At 47.1% G+C, this 20,148-nt stretch overlaps 2 protein-coding genes and 1 long non-coding RNA gene across 4 annotated transcripts; 2 read left to right on the top strand and 1 right to left on the bottom strand.

Moving 5' to 3' along the window:
• The first annotated feature begins 1,826 nt into the window (after positions 1 to 1,826).
• Positions 1,827 to 7,225, top strand: PEX26 (peroxisomal biogenesis factor 26). Its single transcript, XM_032106652.1, has 5 exons — positions 1,827 to 2,008; positions 2,414 to 2,554; positions 2,924 to 3,237; positions 3,922 to 4,068; positions 4,776 to 7,225. The coding sequence occupies exons 1-5, from the start codon at positions 1,842 to 1,844 to the stop codon at positions 4,877 to 4,879; spliced, it is 873 nt and encodes a 290-aa protein (XP_031962543.1). The 5' UTR covers positions 1,827 to 1,841; the 3' UTR covers positions 4,880 to 7,225.
• A 2,807-nt stretch (positions 7,226 to 10,032) lies between these two features.
• Positions 10,033 to 17,517, top strand: TUBA8 (tubulin alpha 8). Its single transcript, XM_032106642.1, has 5 exons — positions 10,033 to 10,120; positions 13,349 to 13,571; positions 14,227 to 14,375; positions 14,929 to 15,609; positions 16,421 to 17,517. Exons 1-5 carry the CDS (start codon positions 10,118 to 10,120, stop codon positions 16,706 to 16,708), a joined length of 1,344 nt encoding a protein of 447 aa, XP_031962533.1. The 5' UTR covers positions 10,033 to 10,117; the 3' UTR covers positions 16,709 to 17,517.
• On the bottom strand, positions 11,772 to 19,724 carry LOC116442955. 2 transcript variants are annotated; one of them, XR_004239701.1, is made up of 3 exons: positions 19,589 to 19,724; positions 13,330 to 13,459; positions 11,772 to 11,894 (listed from the first exon to the last, which is right to left on the bottom strand). It is a non-coding gene; the product is annotated as an uncharacterized LOC116442955 (long non-coding RNA). The 2 variants fall into 2 exon arrangements; XR_004239702.1 differs by having other exon boundaries at positions 19,607 to 19,724.
• Positions 19,725 to 20,148: the final 424 nt, after the last annotated feature.

The following is a 20,148-nucleotide window of genomic DNA, read 5'->3' as shown; positions in this document are numbered from 1 at the left end:
TAGCTGGTACGAGGCACGTTCTTCCCACAGTGCACTTTGGGACTTGTAGTTCCCAAAAAGGAATGTTGTTTTCCAAATTGCAAGCGCCAAGCAACCGAAACAGAAGGCTGAAATGCCTTTACCTCTGCCGTTGCTTGCTTGCTGCTGGGCCTTTCCTTTCACAATGTTTCTGTGCAGTGGTTTCCCCTTAGCCAGCCCGAATCCTTCAGAAACCTCTTCCACATTTAAGGGCAGTGTGCCAATCCCTTGGATGCACCACGGTGTAAAAGCTGCTACTGCAGAGTGCTCCTGCTGCTGCCGTGAGGGGCAGGTACATGGTGCTGCCTCCTGGAAAGAGTTACCTAGAAAAAGAGAGCTATGATCAAGTTTTTAATCATATTCGCCACACTGAAATGGCATAGAAAATCCCCTTTAAAAGATGTGTTTCACTCTTTAGCAGGTTTTGTATTAGTCCATTTGACTTTTTAATTAAAAAATTATAATAGGGGGACAGATAAATGTGTCAATTGTTAAAAAAATGTCACAAGATAAATCAATCCTGTCTCTCCTGTAGAGATCCATTTTTGAAGACCGTTTGCACTGACTGCCGTAATTACCTTGTAACCACGACACCCTGTTGTTTTTAAATAACAACTGAAGGAGAATGCGAACCGCTGCCTGCCGGGTACTGCCGGAGACACTGTTACTACGCCCGAACTCCATTAACAGCGTAATGTGCTTAAAACTGAGGGCGCGGGGTGCCTGAGGAGAGGTGCCCGGAGGAAGAGGCGGCCGGCAGCGGAGAGCATCCTTCACCGCGCGGGCGGTGCTTCGGGAGCGGCGGGGAGCGCTCTCCCTTTAGCACCGCGCCGAGCGCCTTCTCCCGGCTCCCGGCCGGGGTGAGGAGAGCCGCCGGCTCGGCTGGGACACACTCGGGGCTGGGCTGACGCCCGGCGGCCGCGGGGAGAACAGCCAGGGCGGGCAGCGCCGGCTCGGCCCCTTTCGCTCGGCAGCCACACGAGGGAGAAGCTGAAGGAAGGGCGTCTGGGCAGGGACGGGCACCGATCGGGGTCCCGGCGCAGCCGACACAGCTGCGGTCCCAGAGCTGCGGCCGCAGCCTCTCGGAGCGCCCCCCGAGACCCCGCTTTCCACCGCTAATCCCCGCAGAGTCACAGAGCACAGCAGGGTCAGGTCGGAAGGGACCACAGTGGGTCCTGGTCCCACCTCCCTGCTCGAGCAGGGTCATTGCAGAGCACACGGCACAGGACTGCATCCAGGCGATCTGGAGTATCTCCATAAAGGGAGACTCCACACCTTCTCTGGACAATCTGTTTCAGTGCATGGTCACCGCACAGGAAAGAAGTTTTTCCTCCTGTCCGGGTGGAACTTCTCGTGCATCAGTTTCTGCCCGTTGCCTCTTGTCCTATTGCTTGGTACCACCGAGCAGAGCCTGGCTGTATCTTCTTAGCACCTCCCTTTAGGTATTTACACACATTAATGAGGTTCCCTCTCAGCGGTATCTTCTCAAGGCGGAAGTGACCCAGCTCCCTCAGCCTTTCCTCGTAAGAGATGCTCCAGCCCCCAGCCGTCCCCGTTGCCCTCCGCCAGCCCCGGCAGCCGTCTATCCCCCCCCGCTGCAGAGACTACACGTCCCGGCGGCCCGCGGGGCCGGGGGATGTTCGCCGGGACAGCCCTTCCGCTGCCGGGAGGCGGCGGGGTCGGGGCTGCATCCCGGCTTTCCGGTGGCTGCCCGAGCGGAGCCGAGCCGGGCCCCGGCGGGGGCGGTGGCGGCGCTGGAGCCGGAGCCGGAGCCAGAGCCGGGGCCGTGCGGGAGCGGGGAGAGCCCTCCCGCCGCCGCCGCCATGCGGGCCGAGCCGCCCGCCTGGGCCCCGGGGCCGGCGCAGGCGGCCGCGCTGCTGGAGGAGGCGGCGGACCTGCTGGTGCTGCACCGGGACTTCGCCGCCGCCGTGGAGCGCTGTGAGGCGGGCTGCTACAGCTTGGGACCCGGCCCCGGCCCCGGCCACGAGAGGTGCGAGCGGTGCCGGGCGTGCGGAGGGGACGGGGTGGCGCTGGGAAGCTGCTCGGTGTCGCATCAGCGCGGGGCCGGCTTCGAACTTCAGGCCATGCTTGCCCCGCTTTGGGGTTTCTTTTGGCCCTGTCGATATTAACAGGTTTCATATGAAGGGATCTGTGCGTGTTTGAGGGAAGTGAGGTGTGCCCAGGAGCCTTCCCTTCGTTCTCTCAGAGATACAGTCACAGGGCATATCCTCGGAGGTCGAATTGGCCTTTTTATAGGGGCCAAGTAGAGGGAAAGGAGGGAAAGCAGCTGCCAGAGACCTGTGGAGTACCTGGGCTGCACTGAAGCTCAGTGGAAGGGATGTGAGGGGAAATGTGGTTGTAAGAAGGGCTTACTTAGGTGTCTGTTCCTTACCAGTTTTGCAGAAGTGAAATGCTCCCTTTGTGTTGTGGGGATTCAGGCGCTGGCCGAGATGAACCGGTGGAGAGAAGTTCTGTCTTGGGTCCTACAGTATTACCATGTCCCTGAACATCTGCCTCCAAAAGTTCTGGAGCTGTGGTGAGTTCCTGTCTGTTGCTGTCAGATGTACACACAGGGCTTGCGTTAGGTTTAACAGCAGGCCAGGCTTGCGTATTATGTGATGTTTTCACTTTGCGTGGGGTAAGTGAGATCTGGGACAGGCCTGTACTTGACCTGTGTGTGCTGGAGCCTGTCTGCAAGATTGCTTCATGGTGATCAAGTACAAAACGGGTGATGCTGAGAGAGTAGCACCAATAGCTGCACCTGTTGTCTGCCTCAGAATTCTCTCTGCTTTGATGTAGACCCTCGTTCATACCTTCATGAGAGCTGCTTGGGAGCAGTAGCTGTCCGTGATGTCAGCTTTGACAAAGACTTAGGGTTTTCTCACACCTCTCCCTTGTATTTCAGTATCCTGTTGTACAGCAAAGTGAGAGAGCCGCAGGTGATGCTGGAAGTGGGCAGCAGCTGGCTGAGAGACCACACCAACCAGAGCCTCCCCGAGTTCGGGTCCGTGCTGGAGCTCTACCTGGTGCACGTGCTGCTGCCGCTGGGCCGCTTCGAGGGCGCGGAGGAGCTGGTGCGAGGCTGTGACGTGTTCGACAGCGAGCAGCAGCTGGCCTTCCTCGGCACCATTTGCGACAGCCGCTGCCAGTGGACTCGGCAGGAGGAGACGCGCTCGGCTGCTGAGGAGCAGCAGGACCCAGTGACAGAAACTGTTCTGGGTGGGCTTTCCCTCTGTTGTTTGTGCTCCTTTTTTACAGTTTCACTTCAAGTTGGTCCCTTACTGGCGAAGGGTCCCAAGTATTAACTATGTGTTAAGAATGTTGCCCTGACAAACCGGCTGTGAGGAAGTCCCATTGTGTACCACAGCAGGAAATAGAAGACTTAGTGATACCTTTGCTGAGAATGGCAAAGTATACTTAGTCTCTGCCAGCATCAGGAGATGACAATTAATATCCAGGATCAAAAGCACTGTGGAGGTTTTGGGGGCTTTTTTTAAGGTGAAAAAGGAAAACTAAGACTACCTGGCAATCCTCTAAGGGTATGTTTTATTGGCTCTGAACACAGTTTGCTCCATTTCCATTTACAGTTGAGTCCAAGTCAGCATTTAAAGTTCTGCTTCTCCAGAACTGTAAATCACTTGATGTTTTCTCCCAGGAGAGAAGCTGGCACTACTGTGGTATAAGATCATATTGTATTAAAGTAGATGCTTAAAAAAGAAGTATAATGAATTGTATTACAAAATTGTACCATTTCTCTGTTCCCTGTTACATAAAAACCCAAACCCAACCCAACTCTCATGCAATCAGACTTCTAGTATCTTAGTTTCTTATTGTCTATATATATATGTGAGTACTTTTTAAACTTTACTTTGCCCTAACAGCTTTTCTGTTCTTGTTTTCCAGGAGCGCTGTCCCAAAAGCTCCTGACCATGTTGACGTTGCTACGTAGAGCCCTGAGGTCCATGTCAAACCACTTCTATTTACTTCCTTACAAGAAGATGCTCTTGGCCACTTTTTTGCTGTACCTGGTGGTGGTGAGATTAGACCCAGGTACAGGAATAAGATTGCCAATTTCTAAAATTTCATTATGGTTATGGAGAAGAAATGAGTTGCTTTTAATAAATTTGGTCTGTATAAATGTCTCAGGGAAACACAAAAACTGGGTGACTAGAAACTTAGTGTGTCCAGTTGCAGTCCATGTAGAAAGATGAAGCTCCACAAATGCCAGTTTTCTGAAAACTCCTTCCAGCAGACAAGGCACAGACTGTGAGAGGCAGGCAGAGCTGTCCTAGACTCAGCCTTTTCCTCAGTCAGCTGGTGGTGGCACAAGGTGATGTCCCCTGGATGAGTGATTGCCCGAGAGGCTGTGCCATCAGGAGAGTTCCCGGGGGCAGCACTGTGCCATGCATTTGATCATCTTGTGCTGGAGTTTCACTGCTGATGGCTGCTGCTGTCCCTGAGGAATGGGCTGGTCTTGTGACACAGAGGTGGCAGCTGGGATGCGATGGGGTTGGATGTTTCCCCTTCTGCTGCGTGACAGGTGCTCCACAGCTATTCTACAAATAATTCATTGGAAAAGAGTGAAGGCAGCTTGCTAGGGAGCAGTACCCAGAGTAAAGATCCAAGAACTGAACTGAAGGAAGGAAGAGAATTAGGTTGTTATTAACTGTAGCTGGGAGTAGTTCTTAATATGTTTAGTGTATGCTAGTTTTACCTTTTATAATGCAAGCTCTTTTGCTTTTTATTCTGCTTTGCAGCTTCTCCCACATCACTGCCATTCATTTACAAACTGGTCCAGCTCTTCCGCCAGGCTTGGGCAGCTGTGCTTTCTCCAATCCATAGGCCTCCAATTCGAGACTAAATGTCTTCCATCACTCAAAGTGTCACCTTGTCTTCGGGATGTTACCAGGCTCTTCAGGGACTGTTGAAATCTGAGATGACCACCTATGGACTCTGGGAATTTCTTCAGACAGGGAATGGTGGTGTACGAATTTTGAAACCACAGCGAGTATTCCTGACATTTTGCTTGGTTCTGTCCAACATTAGGGTAAAGCCACTCCTTCCATATCTACAAGTGAATGAGAATCCTCCTTTTCAAGCACTTTTGCTTTGGATGTGTCTCTTGAGTGGGGGTTGTGTAGCCAGTTATGAACTATGGAAGAAGTTCTCGTCCTTGCAAATGCTGGGCAGTTCTCTGAACAAGTGCAGCAGTGTTCCTGGAGGCATGACTGTAGCAGGCAATAGAGTACCAGTGTTTAGGGGAATATTCTGTTTTGCCTGAAGACATCTGAAAAGCTCAGCTCTTGCAGCATGGGATTTAGGACAAGCACATGGAAGAAAAACACTGGAGAAAGTAAAGCCTATTGCATTTTGAAAGCCATAGTTTCTCTTGTGACTGATGCCTCTTTGTACAGGCACACTGGATTTTAGTCATATTTAAGCTGGAAAGATGAGGTGGGTGGGCCACAGAGATTGTTGTGCTGTATCCACTCTTCTTAAATGCAAATTACAGCACTTTGTGCTTGCCTGATGCACAGTCATTCTTAGCAGCATGTGGTGGTGGTGGTCAGGAAATAGATTTATTTTTTTAAATTATATTCTATGTTATGGTCTAGTTGAACAACTGAAGTTGTTGCTTTGTTTTACTTTCCCTACCTCTTGCTTTGTTTATGTAGATGTCAAAAAGTCTCTCTGTATATCCAGAATTGCTCCTCAAGTCCCCAGTATCCAAAGTCTTGGGTTGGATGGAGTCATTTAGCAATGCTCTGTCATTCAGAACAAAAGTTTATTTTTATAGAAAAGAAGGTCACAAGACCTTCCCCAGATCAGTGGCAAGAAAATTGTACATCTGCAGGTCTGTCACCAGACCAACTCCATTTCTGACCACTTGGGGCAGAAATTGGATGTTTGGGGTAGAACGTGAATTTCTTCTCCATCCATTCACCCGTCTATCATCACTTGACAAAAGGTACATTCCAAGGAGGGAGCACTGACCTAACAAAACACTGCTTTCAAACTGTTGTGTGCTGGAGGGGACAGGTTAGAGAGGCTGGGGACAAGTAGCCCGTCATCCCAGCACCGGTGCCAAAAGGGTGTAGGCTCACTGATGTCAGCCCAAACTACAAAATGTTATCAGAGCAGCCTTTTTGGTGGGACCACACCAAACCCATGAAAAGTAACCAGTGTAGACCTCAGTGTGGTGTCTTACAACAGTGGTGCCCTTTGTCTCTAGCAATAACCATACTCCAAGGTAGTGGCTGTTCCTGTTTTCTTCACATAGATGGCCTGTTGGTACCCTCAGACTGTGTGTGATCTGTTGCTTTGCTGCCTACAGAGACACTTTGAAAACAGTCTCACCTTCACTGCTAAAAATAGTTTCATCTTAAATTATCCCAAAAAGAGAAACACTCCAGCATTACTGTCAGACAAACTTGGGCAGGTTATTCATGAGTGCAGTAATGACCTTGCCTAGTTGTCTCAAGAATAAAACCCAAACCAATCCCATATCCTTCCCCAAAGTTTTTGTCTCTGCCAGGACTGTATACCAGGTTAAGTAGCACATAGTGCTTCACCATATAAAAAAGTAATTTCTTACATACTCTGCACACACAGGGAAGAGCAGCCTTTGATATTGCTGAATGGTTCCTGTCATCCAGCTGTAAGTGTAGTTACAACTCTGCAAACAACACTTGATGTGAAATCAGGTAGAATGAAGCACAAGCTCTGTGTGGAGTTGAGCTCCTCCAAGAAATGACCAGGATGAGTCTTCTGCCCCCCTGCTTTGGAAGACCTCAGGTTAACTCCTTTGTAAGCCAGTTAATAAAACGGGAAACTTCACTCTGAAGTCAGGCCAAATTCTCATCAAAGTGACTGTTAGTAATGAACACTTTTTGCTGTAGTCTTCTGGCATCACTTTTAGTTAGATGGCAGAGATGCTGTTGTGGAGGTTGGTTTGGACCAGTGGCTTCAGCAGGCCACACATAGCTTTTAAAATACTGTTAAATGTTGTTTTAACTTTTAACATTCAACTTTATTTTAAGTGTAGGTTGGTAACCTTGACTTTATTGGAGTACTACTGATTTAGAATTTATATTGGTTTTAATTCATCAGGAGAGAACAAGAAGGCAGAAATAAGCTATCAGGGTTTTTTGCAATTAATACTAAAACTGCAGTATCTAACTTTTATAATAAAGTGACTACTGATTTACCTCTTTGTAGAATTGCTTGTTTGTACTGTGATTGAGTATATGAAGAAAATTATATTTAATGTATTGATATACTACAAAGTATATCAAAGTTTTCCAGAATTGTTTCACATTGTTTCATTGTTTCAGCATATTTGAATTAAGTAGAGAATGTCTTCATTCTGTGAATCTGTCTGTGAATCTGACGAGATCTAATCAAGTGATGACATTGATAGAGTGTAAATCTGCATTTTGGGATGGCAAAGACCAATACAACCAAGAATAAAGTACCTGGGATTCATTATTATTAGATGAATGTATCTTTATATTAGAACTAACTACAGTTCTGACCTTGCTGTATTAGGGGAGAGAACTCTACAAATAAAAAGTAAAAATACATAGCACAGTTCTCTGTTTCAGGGATAATGCCCGAAAACCAGTATTTTATCAACATAGCAGTGTTATTTATAAAGGCACTTAATTACTAGCCTTGGGAATGTCAGGAATCCTGAAATGAGATGCTGCTGGTTCTCTCAGCAGGTGGCGACAGACTAACAGGAAACAGTTAAACAGGGAGCACAAGGAAAGTGTTTAAACCTTCATTCACTTACTGAGGAAGGTATTACAATGTGTGGGAAATGCAGAGACTTGCACTTCCCAAATTAAAAGGAAAAGAGGATTTTGTGTGACCACCAAAGAGCTTACTAAGAGTGCACTGTTTTGTGAGATGGCACATTACTGTTCTAAAATGATCCACGACTGACACTTTTGGTGAGTCACTTAGGTAACCAGCCTGGAGGGAGGAGGGAGTGATGTACATCCAGTAGAGGAGAAAAAGCAGTTGACTGTCCTTCATTTGCCTCTTGATGTGTTTCAATCTCCAGCATTTATGCCCAGCATGTCAAGCTGGGGCAAAGAAGGAGAAAGGGGAAGACATTCAGAGTGATAGTGTTTGTCTTCCCGAGCCAGTGATGGAGCCCTGCTGTCCTGGTTATGGCTGAACACCTGCCTGCCCAGGGGAAGTGGTGAATCAACTCCTTGGTTTGCCTTGCTTGTTTTGCTTTGTGTGTTAAACTATATCTCAACCTATGGTTCTCTCTTCTGATTCAGTGCTTAGTTGCCAGCTGGGGTTAAACCAGTTCAACAGTACTTCTAGATTATTCAAAAATGCCATTTCCAGAGGTGTGTCTATCTTTAATTAGAGAAAAAGGCTCTAGGTTTTGTATGGCATCTCACCATCTGCCCACAGAGGTTGAATGCCAGCATCCATCAAGATTACTTATTTTCCAAGAATCCAGGTCCAGGCTGTGTCTGCCTCATGTCTCTGTGGACTCCCACTGGCTAGGAGAGAGCAGAGAAAATGCCACAAAGGACTAAGTTGCAAATAATTTAGTAATTCACAGACCTCTTCTAGATTTTGTAGCTGCTAGATCAGGCACGTTGACTCAAAGTGTGCCTAAGAGGTTTCGGGTGGTGGCCTGCTCAAAGTATTTGCTGTGAGACTTTTTCTTGATTCTCTGAAGCTGTGAGCATTAACATTTCAGATTGTCCAGAGCACCAGAGCTTGTCTGGAATGTTACCACTTCCAGTGGAAGAAGAACACTAGAGCAACCTGTTCCTTAGTCTCAAAGCAACAATCTGATGGTTTTGTGGAGAACTCAGATTCAGCTTAAGCAAAGCAGCAGATGGAAATTATAATGGAAGTTCTTTGTAAAAAAATAATTATGGCTCCAGAAAGTTCTGTAGCTTTTCCCAGCCAAAATCAAAGAGTAATGATTTGCAGGTTTATGTAAAGAACAGCAAAATTAAGACTATACCAAAGTTGAGTTTATAAAAACTAGTATGAACTACTTCTTACTGTTAAAATGTAGGTGTTAAAGAAGATACTTACATGCTGGTTGCCAAGAGTGGCAGAACAATCTGTTAATATCATCATGTCAAAGTAGACTAACCTACATTTTAGGAATTGTCTATTTAAATGTCTACTCATTAAACATCATCATAAACAGTACATTTATAAAGTCTGGGGAAACATAACACTCAGATTCAAGCAATTAAGTGTGCCTTCCTCTTTGTTACCTAGGGGTTGCAGACACGAGGATTTCTGTACTGAGAGAAGCTGCTGCTTTCCAGTGCTGAACTAGGGCAGAAGGAGCAAAGTGGTGGAGGCAACTGCACTAATCTGGCGTCAGAATGTTGGGGTGATGCCTCCAGCTCTGTCCTGCAATAAACACTGCAATAGGAATCAGATTTCTTTCTGTGTTTGGACAGAGAAGGCTGTACTGAAAGCTGTCCCATACTGCTGACAGCCTGGATAACTACACATGGAAAGAGAAGAAATAGAAGTAAATTGAAATGTTAATAGAGAAGCCAGGAGATCATTTAAAAGTGATGGTAGAGCAAGCTTAAGGATGGTAATATATATGTTTAGTTTCCAGATCTCTATTTTTGTTTTTCTTCTATCCTTCTCCTTTCCATTTGTTTGCTCTCTTATGCCTTCTGTACTGGAATTCAGGAGCGATTTTCATCTACAGAAGTACATATTGGCAGAGCAGGGAACTGGGATGGTGTGTGTCTTGCAGGTGATGTAAAATCCTGAGGTGTTAGAAAGCACAGCGTACGATGTGTTACATGGCTGCGCTCCCAAGTCAATAAGCGTGCCAACCCTGGCTGCACTGAGTTTGAAAGCTGGGGTGTGTGTGAGCCCTGCCTGTGGGGGAGGATTTGCACAGGAGGGTGCTGGAGGGCAGGAGGCAGCGGGCTGACCTCTCCCCTCCGCGCTGTGACACTGAAGCGCAGCAGCAGGTGCCGCGTGCCGGGCCCAGGGTGCCTCCCGCCCTGCAGCCCAGAGCCAGGCTCCGGCACAGACCTGCCACCAGTGATCCCAAAGGGAAGCAAACACCTCTGGAGACACCATGGTAAGGGGGATGTGGGAACCCCGGCCACACAGGGATGGGGAGGGCTGTGGGGGAGGGAAGGCAGGGGGATCTGCTGTTGTTATTGGTAGGTTTTGCCGCAGAACCCTGATCTCACACACCATTTACCACGTAAGAAGATGGCAGAGGAGCACAGAAAATCTTCCTGAAGCATTACAGCATTAAGTTTTCTTCAGAGAGTCCCTAAATAGTGGAATTTTATAAGACAAACTTAATGTCTTAATGTGGAGTCTTAGCTGTTTGGTATTTTCTGTTGTGACCACATTTTCTCAATACCAGTTCATTTGCATGAGAGATAATTCTTTTTAGAAATAAACCAAAAAAAGTTATTTACCTTTGTGTCTGTTTTAAATTAATTTAGCCCCAAGGGCTATACTGTCCATAGCTATACAGGGTAAGCAGGTGTGTTTCTGGAGTCCATGAATCCTTTTATGTATGTATGCGTTTAAGCAAGTGAAAAAATGCCCTTTGTTTTTAAGTGTTGGGGGTTTGTTATAAATTTGTAGAAATCGCTCAAAACCTCTTAGAAAGTGAAAAAATCTATTTCACCTTGTACTCCAATATATCTCTAGCACTGAGTCTAATTTTGGTGCAGAGAAAGAACTGTGTTACTTTCTGCCAGCTCACCTTGCAGGCAAGATACTTCCACAGGCTTCCCAGACCTGGGGAAGTGAGCGTGTTTGTGGAACAGCTGGAAGACTAAAGTCTGCCTTTGTGCAGTAAATACTGGAGCCAGGTATTAGTTGGTTTTTTTAAGATTTGAAGCTGTCCCAGGTTTAGTTTCACAAAGGATCTGGTCCTTTCTACTGTTTCTTTGTTAGTCCTGTCCTGGTACATTGGTGGTAGGATGTGAAACATGAGTTTGGGTAAGGCTCCAAATTAAAATATCATGTAAAGATCAGTTTACTGCTACGCTGAAGAAGGCCCACTCTCTTCCCTACTAAAAGTCTGGCATCTATTTTATTGCTGTTTACTATGCAAAATCAGAAACCTCTTTTTCACGGTCTTCTCTCTTCAGCAGAATATTTCCAAATTACTGCTGGGGTAGGAGAAGATGAAACAGCTCAAAAAGCAGGGTTGAGATACGGTTTCAAATGAGCGCAGCTGAAAACTCAGTCTAAAACCTCTTCAGCTATAGTCCTGTATGAAACTTTACAATATTAACTTCCTAAGGCAGCATTCACTTGTTCTGTCTGTGAAAAAAACACACCTAATTCCTCTACAGATCTGAAGAACTGAGCAAAGCAGCTCTTTAGGTGTAAAGTATTGCTTAACTTGTAATTGTAGTTTTGCTTTAAAAGATACTCTTTTTAAAAGCCAGCTGGCCTCATTGCTGCGTTTGAAAAGAATAAAACCTCTTCTTTTTCTTGCTGCCAGCCTCACAGATTCACACTGGGATTTCAAAGAAAAGGAAGGAGCCTGCTCTGTGGAAAGTCAGCATTAATTGAATTCTCTAAGCCCAAAGATGCCTTCAGGGTCTCCTGACTAGTCCTCCAGATTGCAACACGCTGACTTATGAAGCCCCATTGTCACTCAAATAACTCAGAGACTTTTGCACAACTCAGTTGAGAAAAACAGGGTTGTGCAAGTACACTTGAGAGCACATGCAATTGCAGAGTCAGCAGCTTAGAAATGAGTAGTCAACAGAAATAATTTATTTCATTGAATGAAAGATTTAAATTGAGCTTTCATGTTCATTTGAACTTCTGGGGATGACTAGCTGGGGCAGTGATGACTTCTGAGCTTCTAGCTGCTTCTGAAAAAAATGTCTTCAGTTATGTTTCTTAAACACAAATATATGTCAATTTCTGAAAAAAACACTGCTCCAGAGATGCTGCTGCTCACATATTGTGACTGAAAATTTAGTTTTTGGGGAGGATACATTTCATTCTCAGGTCACAGAATGATTTTGCCGGGTTAGTAGTTACAGAATGTAATTAAAAAAAAAAAAAATTAACTGGTCAAATCTGATACTGACTTTGGTTATCTCTAAATGCAGTATAACAAAACTAAAATGAGTGAGGACCATCCTCTGCCCTTCAAGCCAGGCCTGCTTCATAGCTGGGCATCTCAATCCTCCTTCCCTCTCCAAAGCCTGGCAGCGGTCAGTGAGCTGCTCACTGGAAACCATCCTTGACAATAAATTGTTTTCTGCATGGTGCCTAAGCATTGTCTGGAAAAACATTAACTGGCCTAAGCCAAAACTGTGCCAGAGACTGTGCTAATTATCAATCAGCACAGGAGATCACAGGCCAGTGTTCAGTACTATGACCTGAATTTTTCTTACTCCCTGGTATGGACAGGGTCCTGGGCATCACAAAAAGCTTGGGCAGCTTTAATAGCTCCAAAGCAGAAGCCAAATATGAAAAACTCCTCATGCTTGAAACCACTCTCTCCTCAAAAAAATGCCTTTCCCTACACCCAGTGTTGCAACTGCTGGGACTAACCCAGAAGTATTTGCTTTATAATTCTGTTTGTGAACTTATGAAATCCAGCACCAGGGCCTTCATTTTCCAGTACTTTTAAGCGTATAGGATTCTGGAGCAGTTGACACCTTCCTGCTTTAGCCTGGTGTTACATAGTTGTCTCTTCCTGGCTGCCACAGAAAGAATGCTCAAAATTGTGCAAATAAACACACTATACTGCAGTGGCACTGCCTGATAAGCAATGGACCCGTGATGTAAAATTAATGGAGCTGGAAGGAACATTTGTTTCGACCAAGAAAGTCTGAAACAATTTCCTTAGGTGAATATTGCCGAAAGTAGCTCTTCCAAGTTTCCACACTAGCCTGCTATCAGAGGGTAGAAGGATCAAAAGACATCACCTGCCTTGGGTTGCATAAGGGTGAGGGATGCCACGTGGCTGTGTCAGGTTCCAGCCAGGAGTAAAAATAAACTAAACTGGGATGTGCTCCTCGGCAGGGCCAATCCAGGAGGAAAGGTGGGGTTCGTGTAACTGAAATTAATTTTTCCTGTTTTCAAATACTTCTATAGCACAGCACACAGATCTTGATTTTTAAAAGAACTGTCCCTGTATCTGGCATGTGCAGTCTCATTGTAGTCGTGGGGCTGAACAACCAAATGAACAGCTGACAGTGACAGTTCACCGATTTTTTGGAAAAGCAATACACTGGGAAAATGTGACCACCAGGAATAAGGAGGACTAAGGCACGCTGTTTTTTCTGACCCCACCTCTCCTCTCTCCCCTTAGCGTGAGTGCATCTCTGTTCACGTTGGCCAGGCTGGAGTGCAGATAGGAAATGCATGCTGGGAACTCTTCTGCCTGGAGCACGGCATTCAGCCAGATGGCACCTTCAAGGACCTGCAAGATAAACTCAGCTGTGATGACTCTTTTACCACATTTTTCAATGAAACAGCCACTGGGAAGCACGTGCCACGGGCTGTAATGGTGGACTTGGAACCAACTGTAGTAGGTCAGTATAGAAATATTCCTGCAAAAGGGAGATGAGATTGCTTTTCCTCACATCACCATGGTGTGCCACCAGTCTCTGCTGGCACAAAGCAGCTCTTTGTGCCTTGGGCTACCACTAGGTAGCATGAAATTAATTTTCTTGTGACACAGAATGCCAGATTCTGTCACAAGTGTTACAAACATAGGAACAGGAGGATCCCCAGCAGTTTAATAGCTGGTACAAGAGGTGTGTACAACTTCTCTTTGCACCAACATTTAACTTTTGGGTTTGTCATGACATTTTTGCCATTCAAATTCTGCTTTTCTTCAGTTTGGATTCAAAGTGGGAGCCTGACAGTTTCTCTCCAATAAAAGAAGAATGTCTAAAAATTGGGACACCTGAATTTCTTCACACTTTTTTTCTGGGGACTTGTGGATGCAGGCTGTACTTGTCACTGACAAGTTCATGAGAAGATAAGTGGCTGGATTGAAGATGCACCATAAATCAATCAAATGCAACAATGAAAAAATGCTCTGGAGACATTTCCCTCCTCCATCACCATCTGTTCTTTGGCATCATGACCTCCTGTGACTGACAGCGTGTATTGATGCCAACAGCAACAACCAGAATTCGTTGGCACTGGAGCATATTCTTACAATTTCTCTTTCTCCTTCAGATGAAGTACGGGCTGGCACCTTCAGGGAACTTTTTCATCCAGAACAGCTGATCACTGGAAAGGAAGATGCAGCCAATAACTATGCCCGTGGCCACTACACCATTGGCAAGGAGAGCATTGATATGGTGCTGGATCGTGTCCGTAAGCTGGTAAGTCCCAATAGCTTTGAAACAGCAGTTTGGACTCTGCAGAAGAAAGAAGGGCAGAACTAACAGCTTGTTAGCTGCAAATGAGACCAATGGCTCAGAAAAGACATTCCAAGTCATACAGGCTATGTCTTGGACATGGTCCAGAAGAGAGAAGCCCAGTAGTTCACTTCCCAGCTGTATGCCTCCAGGTTTTGAATATGTAAATAAAGTGATTTTGAATATGCAATTGTTAATTATTAGCACAGCCCTACAGCACCAATACTGATAATGAAGGGTGAATTATGCAGTTGTACATTGCTGGTTTCAACCAGAATAACAGAGCAGTGTGAAGTTCAGAGAGATGCCTGGACAGGTAAGGCTCTCTGTGTCATGAGTTGAGACAGTGAGGAAAGCAAAGGTTGGAATTATCACGAGCCGTTTCCCAGGAAAACTTGACATGAAATCTGTGCTATATATTGCCCATGACTGCTCACTCCTTCAGCTCAGGATAAACTCACATAGTAAAGTCTTTTCCACCTTTTTCAGCCCCTGCTGTTTCTCTTTTGCCTTCTAGACTGATGCCTGTTCTGGGCTGCAAGGATTCCTGATCTTCCACAGCTTTGGTGGCGGTACCGGCTCTGGTTTTACCTCCTTGCTGATGGAACGCCTCTCTGTGGATTATGGAAAGAAGTCCAAACTGGAGTTTGCCATCTACCCAGCCCCTCAGGTCTCCACCGCTGTGGTGGAACCCTACAATTCCATCCTGACCACGCACACCACGCTGGAGCACTCGGACTGTGCCTTCATGGTGGATAACGAGGCCATCTACGACATCTGCCGCCGCAACCTGGACATCGAGCGCCCCACCTACACCAACCTCAACCGCCTGATCAGCCAGATCGTGTCCTCCATCACGGCCTCGCTGCGCTTCGACGGCGCCCTCAACGTGGACCTGACAGAGTTCCAGACCAACCTGGTGCCCTACCCGCGCATCCACTTCCCCTTGGTGACCTACGCCCCCATCATCTCCTCCGACAGAGCACACCACGAGCAGCTCTCGGTGGCCGAGATCACCAACGCCTGCTTCGAGCCCAACAACCAGATGGTGAAGTGTGATCCGAGGCACGGCAAGTACATGGCCTGCTGCATGCTCTACCGGGGCGACGTCGTCCCCAAGGACGTCAACGTAGCCATTGCTGCCATCAAGACCAAAAGAACCATCCAGTTTGTCGACTGGTGTCCAACAGGCTTCAAGGTGAGTAGGGCTGCCACGAGCTTCTCTTCAGTGTTCAAAGGGCACGTTCAGCCTCGTAGAAAACCTGTATTTAACACCTTCAGTCTTGTGTATTTCCCACTGAGCATGGAGAAATATAGGTATTTCCCAATGAAAGTAAGAAGGGTGCATTTATATAAAATGTGCCTTTTCTCCTTTGGACATCCCACTGACACATATTTATATTTCCACATATTTAAATAAGTGGAAATTCGAAGTGTATATGGGTTAAAATTTGAAGAAGTTTTAATTTCAGCTGACCTTTGGAACAGCCAATGAGCATTGCCTCTGAAGCACAATCTAAACTTAAGGAAATACCAAAACTGATAAAATTAATAAAGGAAATGCTGATATTAGGGAATCTCTTAGTTAACCTAGAAATGTTATATAGCCTCTCCCCACTGGCTACACAGCCATGCTGGGAAACATTTTCAACAATAATACAGACATTAACAGGGGGAAAATATTTGTTATACAAACGGCCCTTTCAACAACGAAAACTCTCAAGTGGGAACCAACTTTTTGTAATAGTTTCTACAGAGTACCTTGGTGAAACTCTACTTTCAGTATTGAGTAGCTGTTAAGAAGGTACAAACTTGTCAGTGTACATTAAACAGAAGAATAGTATAGATATTCAAATGAGCGAGTGCCATACCCTTCGACATCTGTAATGGCATTTGCCATCTGGCACCACTCTACCCCAGAATCTGTAACTTTACTCACATTTCTTCAGCTCTTTGACTGCCTCCTGCTCCAGCTTTTTTGCAACCTTCTCTCACATTCCTGTTTCCAGGTTGGGATCAACTACCAGCCTCCTACAGTTGTTCCTGGTGGAGACCTAGCCCAAGTTCAGCGGGCAGTGTGCATGCTGAGCAACACCACAGCCATTGCCGAGGCTTGGGCAAGGCTCGACCACAAGTTTGACCTGATGTATGCCAAGAGAGCTTTTGTGCATTGGTATGTGGGTGAAGGCATGGAGGAGGGAGAGTTTGCAGAGGCCCGTGAGGACCTGGCTGCCCTGGAAAAGGACTATGAAGAAGTGGGAACTGACTCATTTGAAGAAGAAAATGATGGGGAGTAATTTTAAAATACACTCTGTTCCTAGTGAGCACAGAATTGTCTCTGTGTCACTGTATTGCACGTATCCACAATTAGCTCAGCTTTTCTGTGCGTTGTGAACATAAATTCAGGAGAGGTCATACAGCGACAATTTTTATTCTATAAGTAACAGGCAAATTATCCTATAAAATATAATCTGTAAGCTGTAGTAATGTCCCACCACTCCCAGCAATGTAAAAAGACTTGCTCTCCCTTGCACACTTAATGTGAGCCTGTTTAAGCTCTAAGGTACACGACAGACTCACTACATTCCAGGCAGGTCATCCCAAAAAGCTGCAGAGCCCTGCTTCCTGCTCCTGCACAGTAGCAACAGAGCCAACAGGGACACCACAGACACCTGCCAAAGCCGGGATTCCACGCATCCCCAGTCAGCCACCGTGACACTCTCCGGGATATTTGAAAAGTCATGGCAATCAGGTGAAGTCCCAGGGGACTGGAAAAAGGGAAACATTGTCCCCATTGTTGAAAAGGGTAGAAAGGAGGGCCCTGGTGACTGCCAGCCTGTTGGCCTCTTCCCTGTGCCTAGGAAGATCATGGCAGAAGTCCTCCTAGAAGCTATGCTAAGGCACATGGGGGGCAGACTTAATTGGATGCTCATGCATAAATTAATTGAGCACTTATGGATGAAATACTTAGGTGCTCATGCATAAATTAATTGGGAATTTATTAACACCTCTGTGCAACAAATGAGATACTGTCTTGCTTTTTGATTAGGTTCTCCTACATGCATTTGCGATCCTCCTTGCTCATTTCAGGATCTGGATTTTTTTATGTTGCTAATAAAGAATTCCTTTCAAGAAGGACCTGCCTATAAAAAGTAAGACAATTCTTAGAAATAGCCAAGCTGCCTTTCTTTCAAGACTGTGAACTTTCAGACCTGAAAACCTCCTTTCCAGGACTGATTCTGCTAGATTTTCTCTCAAAAAGTAAGACAATCTCTCTCCTTTGTTGCACAGTAGTGTTCATAAATTCCCACTTAATTAATGCATGAGTGTTAATTACCTCACATTTCCCGCCCTTTCCCCCTTATATTTCTCATCCTTTTTCCACCTCATGTTTCCTGCCCTTTTTTATCTCCTTTACCTCACATTTCCCACCATTTTCCACTTCACACTTCCTGCCCTTTTTTGTCTCTCTTTTTCTGCCCTTTCCCCCTCTATTTAAGTACTTCAAGTGTTGGAAAAAGAGAGATTTTCCCTCAATTTAAACCCTTTAAAACAAAGAAAAACAGAAATTTCCTTGCAATTTAAAACCTTAAGATGAAGACAATAGGGGATTTTCCCTCAACTCAAACCCATAAAATGGCATCATAAAGGTTTTCCCCTTCCATTTAAACCAGAAAACAACAATTCCCCATCCACTGATAACCTTAAATCATGGAAAAGGTTGGTTTTCCTTTAATTGAACCCTTAAAATCACAGGTGAAGGGGGATCCCCTCCAATTTAAACACAGACAATAATGAAAAAGGAGGTTTTCCCCTTAATTTAAACTCCTTTTCCATCAAAGCCCTCATTTTTTCTGGGGAGGCGATGCACTAGGGAGAGACTGGGGGCACTGGGATGGGACTGAGAAGATGAAATCAAAGAGAGAAAGAACAAGGATCCTCCCTGCCCCCCACGGCTGCCCCACCTGCTCAGGTGAGCTGCTCCCCTCTCCTGCACCGCCCTGTGGGACAGGGCTTGTCCCTCTGCACGTCCTGAGCAATGCTCCAGGAGCACCCAGGTGTTCCCCCGTCCTGCAGGATGCTCCCACTGCTGTCCTGTGAGAGACCCCCGGAGATTGCCCGCTCCAGAGGCTCCGGAAACCCCTGAAAGCAGCCGTCAGCAGGACCTGCCCCTCCTCATCCTCACTGACCACACCCGGGGCTGGATCATCCCTCCTCATCCTCACTGACCACACCCGGGGCTGGATCATCCCTCCTCATCCTCACTGACCACACCCGGGGCTGCCCCACCCCTCCTCACCCTCACTGACCACACCCGGGGCTGCCCCACCCCTCCTCACCCTCACTGACCACACCCGGGGCTGGATCATCCCTCCTCATCCTCACTGACCACACCCGGGGCTGCCCCACCCCTCCTCATCCTCACTGACCACACCCGGGGCTGGATCATCCCTCCTCATCCTCACTGACCACACCTGGGGCTGGATCATCCCTCCTCACCCTCACTGACCACACCCGGGGCTGGATCATCCCTCCTCATCCTCACTGACCGCACCCGGGGCTGGATCATCCCTCCTCATCCTCACTGACCGCACCCGGGGCTGGATCATCCCTCCTCACCCTCACTGACCACACCTGGGGCTGGATCATCCCTCCTCATCCTCACTGACCACACCCGGGGCTGGATCATCCCTCCTCATCCTCACTGACCACACCTGGGGCTGGATCATCCCTCCTCATCCTCACTGACCACACCCGGGGCTGCCCCACCCCTCCTCATCCTCACTGACCACACCCGGGGCTGGATCATCCCTCCTCACCCTCACTGACCACACCCGGGGCTGGATCATCCCTCCTCATCCTCACTGACCACACCCGGGGCTGGATCATCCCTCCTCATCCTCACTGACCACACCCGGGGCTGGATCATCCCTCCTCACCCTCACTGACCACACCCGGGGCTGGATCATCCCTCCTCACCCTCACTGACCACACCCGGGGCTGCCCCACCCCTCCTCATCCTCACTGACCACACCCGGGGCTGCCCCACCCCTCCTCATCCTCACTGACCACACCCGGGGCTGCCCCACCCCTCCTCATCCTCACTGACCACACCTGGGGCTGCCTCGGACACTGATTTCCACAGGAATTTCACTAAATCCCACACTCAGACTCACTCAATAAGCTGAGCAAACCTTGCTGCTGTTCGTATTAAATCTGAAGCTGACTAACATGAAGAAAAATAGACTCGATCGGGATTACAGTGGGCACCGCTGCAAAGTGCGCCGGATCGGGCCTGGGCTACGGCAGAGGGGAAAACCCGGACGGGATTTTCCCGGGATACGGAATGGGGGAAAACCCGGACTGGATTATGCTGGAATACGGAATGGGGGAAAACCCGGACTGGATTTTTCTGGAATACGGAATGGGGGGAAAAACCCGGACTGGATTTTTATGGAATACGGAATGGGTAAAACCCGGACTGGATTTTTTCCGGGATACGGAATGGGGAAAACCCCAGACCAGATCAGGCAGAATACAGAATGGGGGAAAACACAGGCTGGATTTTTCGATATTTCTAGGCTACAGAATGGGGGAAAACCAATGTTTTGTACAGAGGTGTTTACAGCAGAGTCTACATTCCTGTTCCTAAACCAAGAAAACCAAATTGCTCCAACAGTGCGCGCTGTGAATCGCTGCTCTGCTGGCGATAAACACCTCAAACACTCGGCCATCG

The sequence above is a fragment of the Corvus moneduloides genome, chromosome 4 (assembly GCF_009650955.1).
Source record: "Corvus moneduloides isolate bCorMon1 chromosome 4, bCorMon1.pri, whole genome shotgun sequence".
Taxonomy (NCBI): Eukaryota; Metazoa; Chordata; class Aves; order Passeriformes; family Corvidae; genus Corvus; species Corvus moneduloides.
This window is presented reverse-complemented; position numbering and strand designations above follow the sequence as displayed.

Coding starts and splice junctions, on each gene's coding strand:
- PEX26 (XM_032106652.1), top strand. CDS start 1,842: ATGCGGGCCGAGCCGCCCGCCTGGGCCCCGGGGCCGGCGCAGGCGGCC. Junction 2,009..2,413: donor CCCGGCCCCGGCCACGAGAG/GTGCGAGCGGTG, acceptor GTTCCTTACCAG/TTTTGCAGAAGTGAAATGCT. Junction 3,238..3,921: donor AGTGACAGAAACTGTTCTGG/GTGGGCTTTCCC, acceptor CTTGTTTTCCAG/GAGCGCTGTCCCAAAAGCTC.
- TUBA8 (XM_032106642.1), top strand. Junction 14,376..14,928: donor TGGATCGTGTCCGTAAGCTG/GTAAGTCCCAAT, acceptor TTTGCCTTCTAG/ACTGATGCCTGTTCTGGGCT. Junction 15,610..16,420: donor GGTGTCCAACAGGCTTCAAG/GTGAGTAGGGCT, acceptor TCCTGTTTCCAG/GTTGGGATCAACTACCAGCC.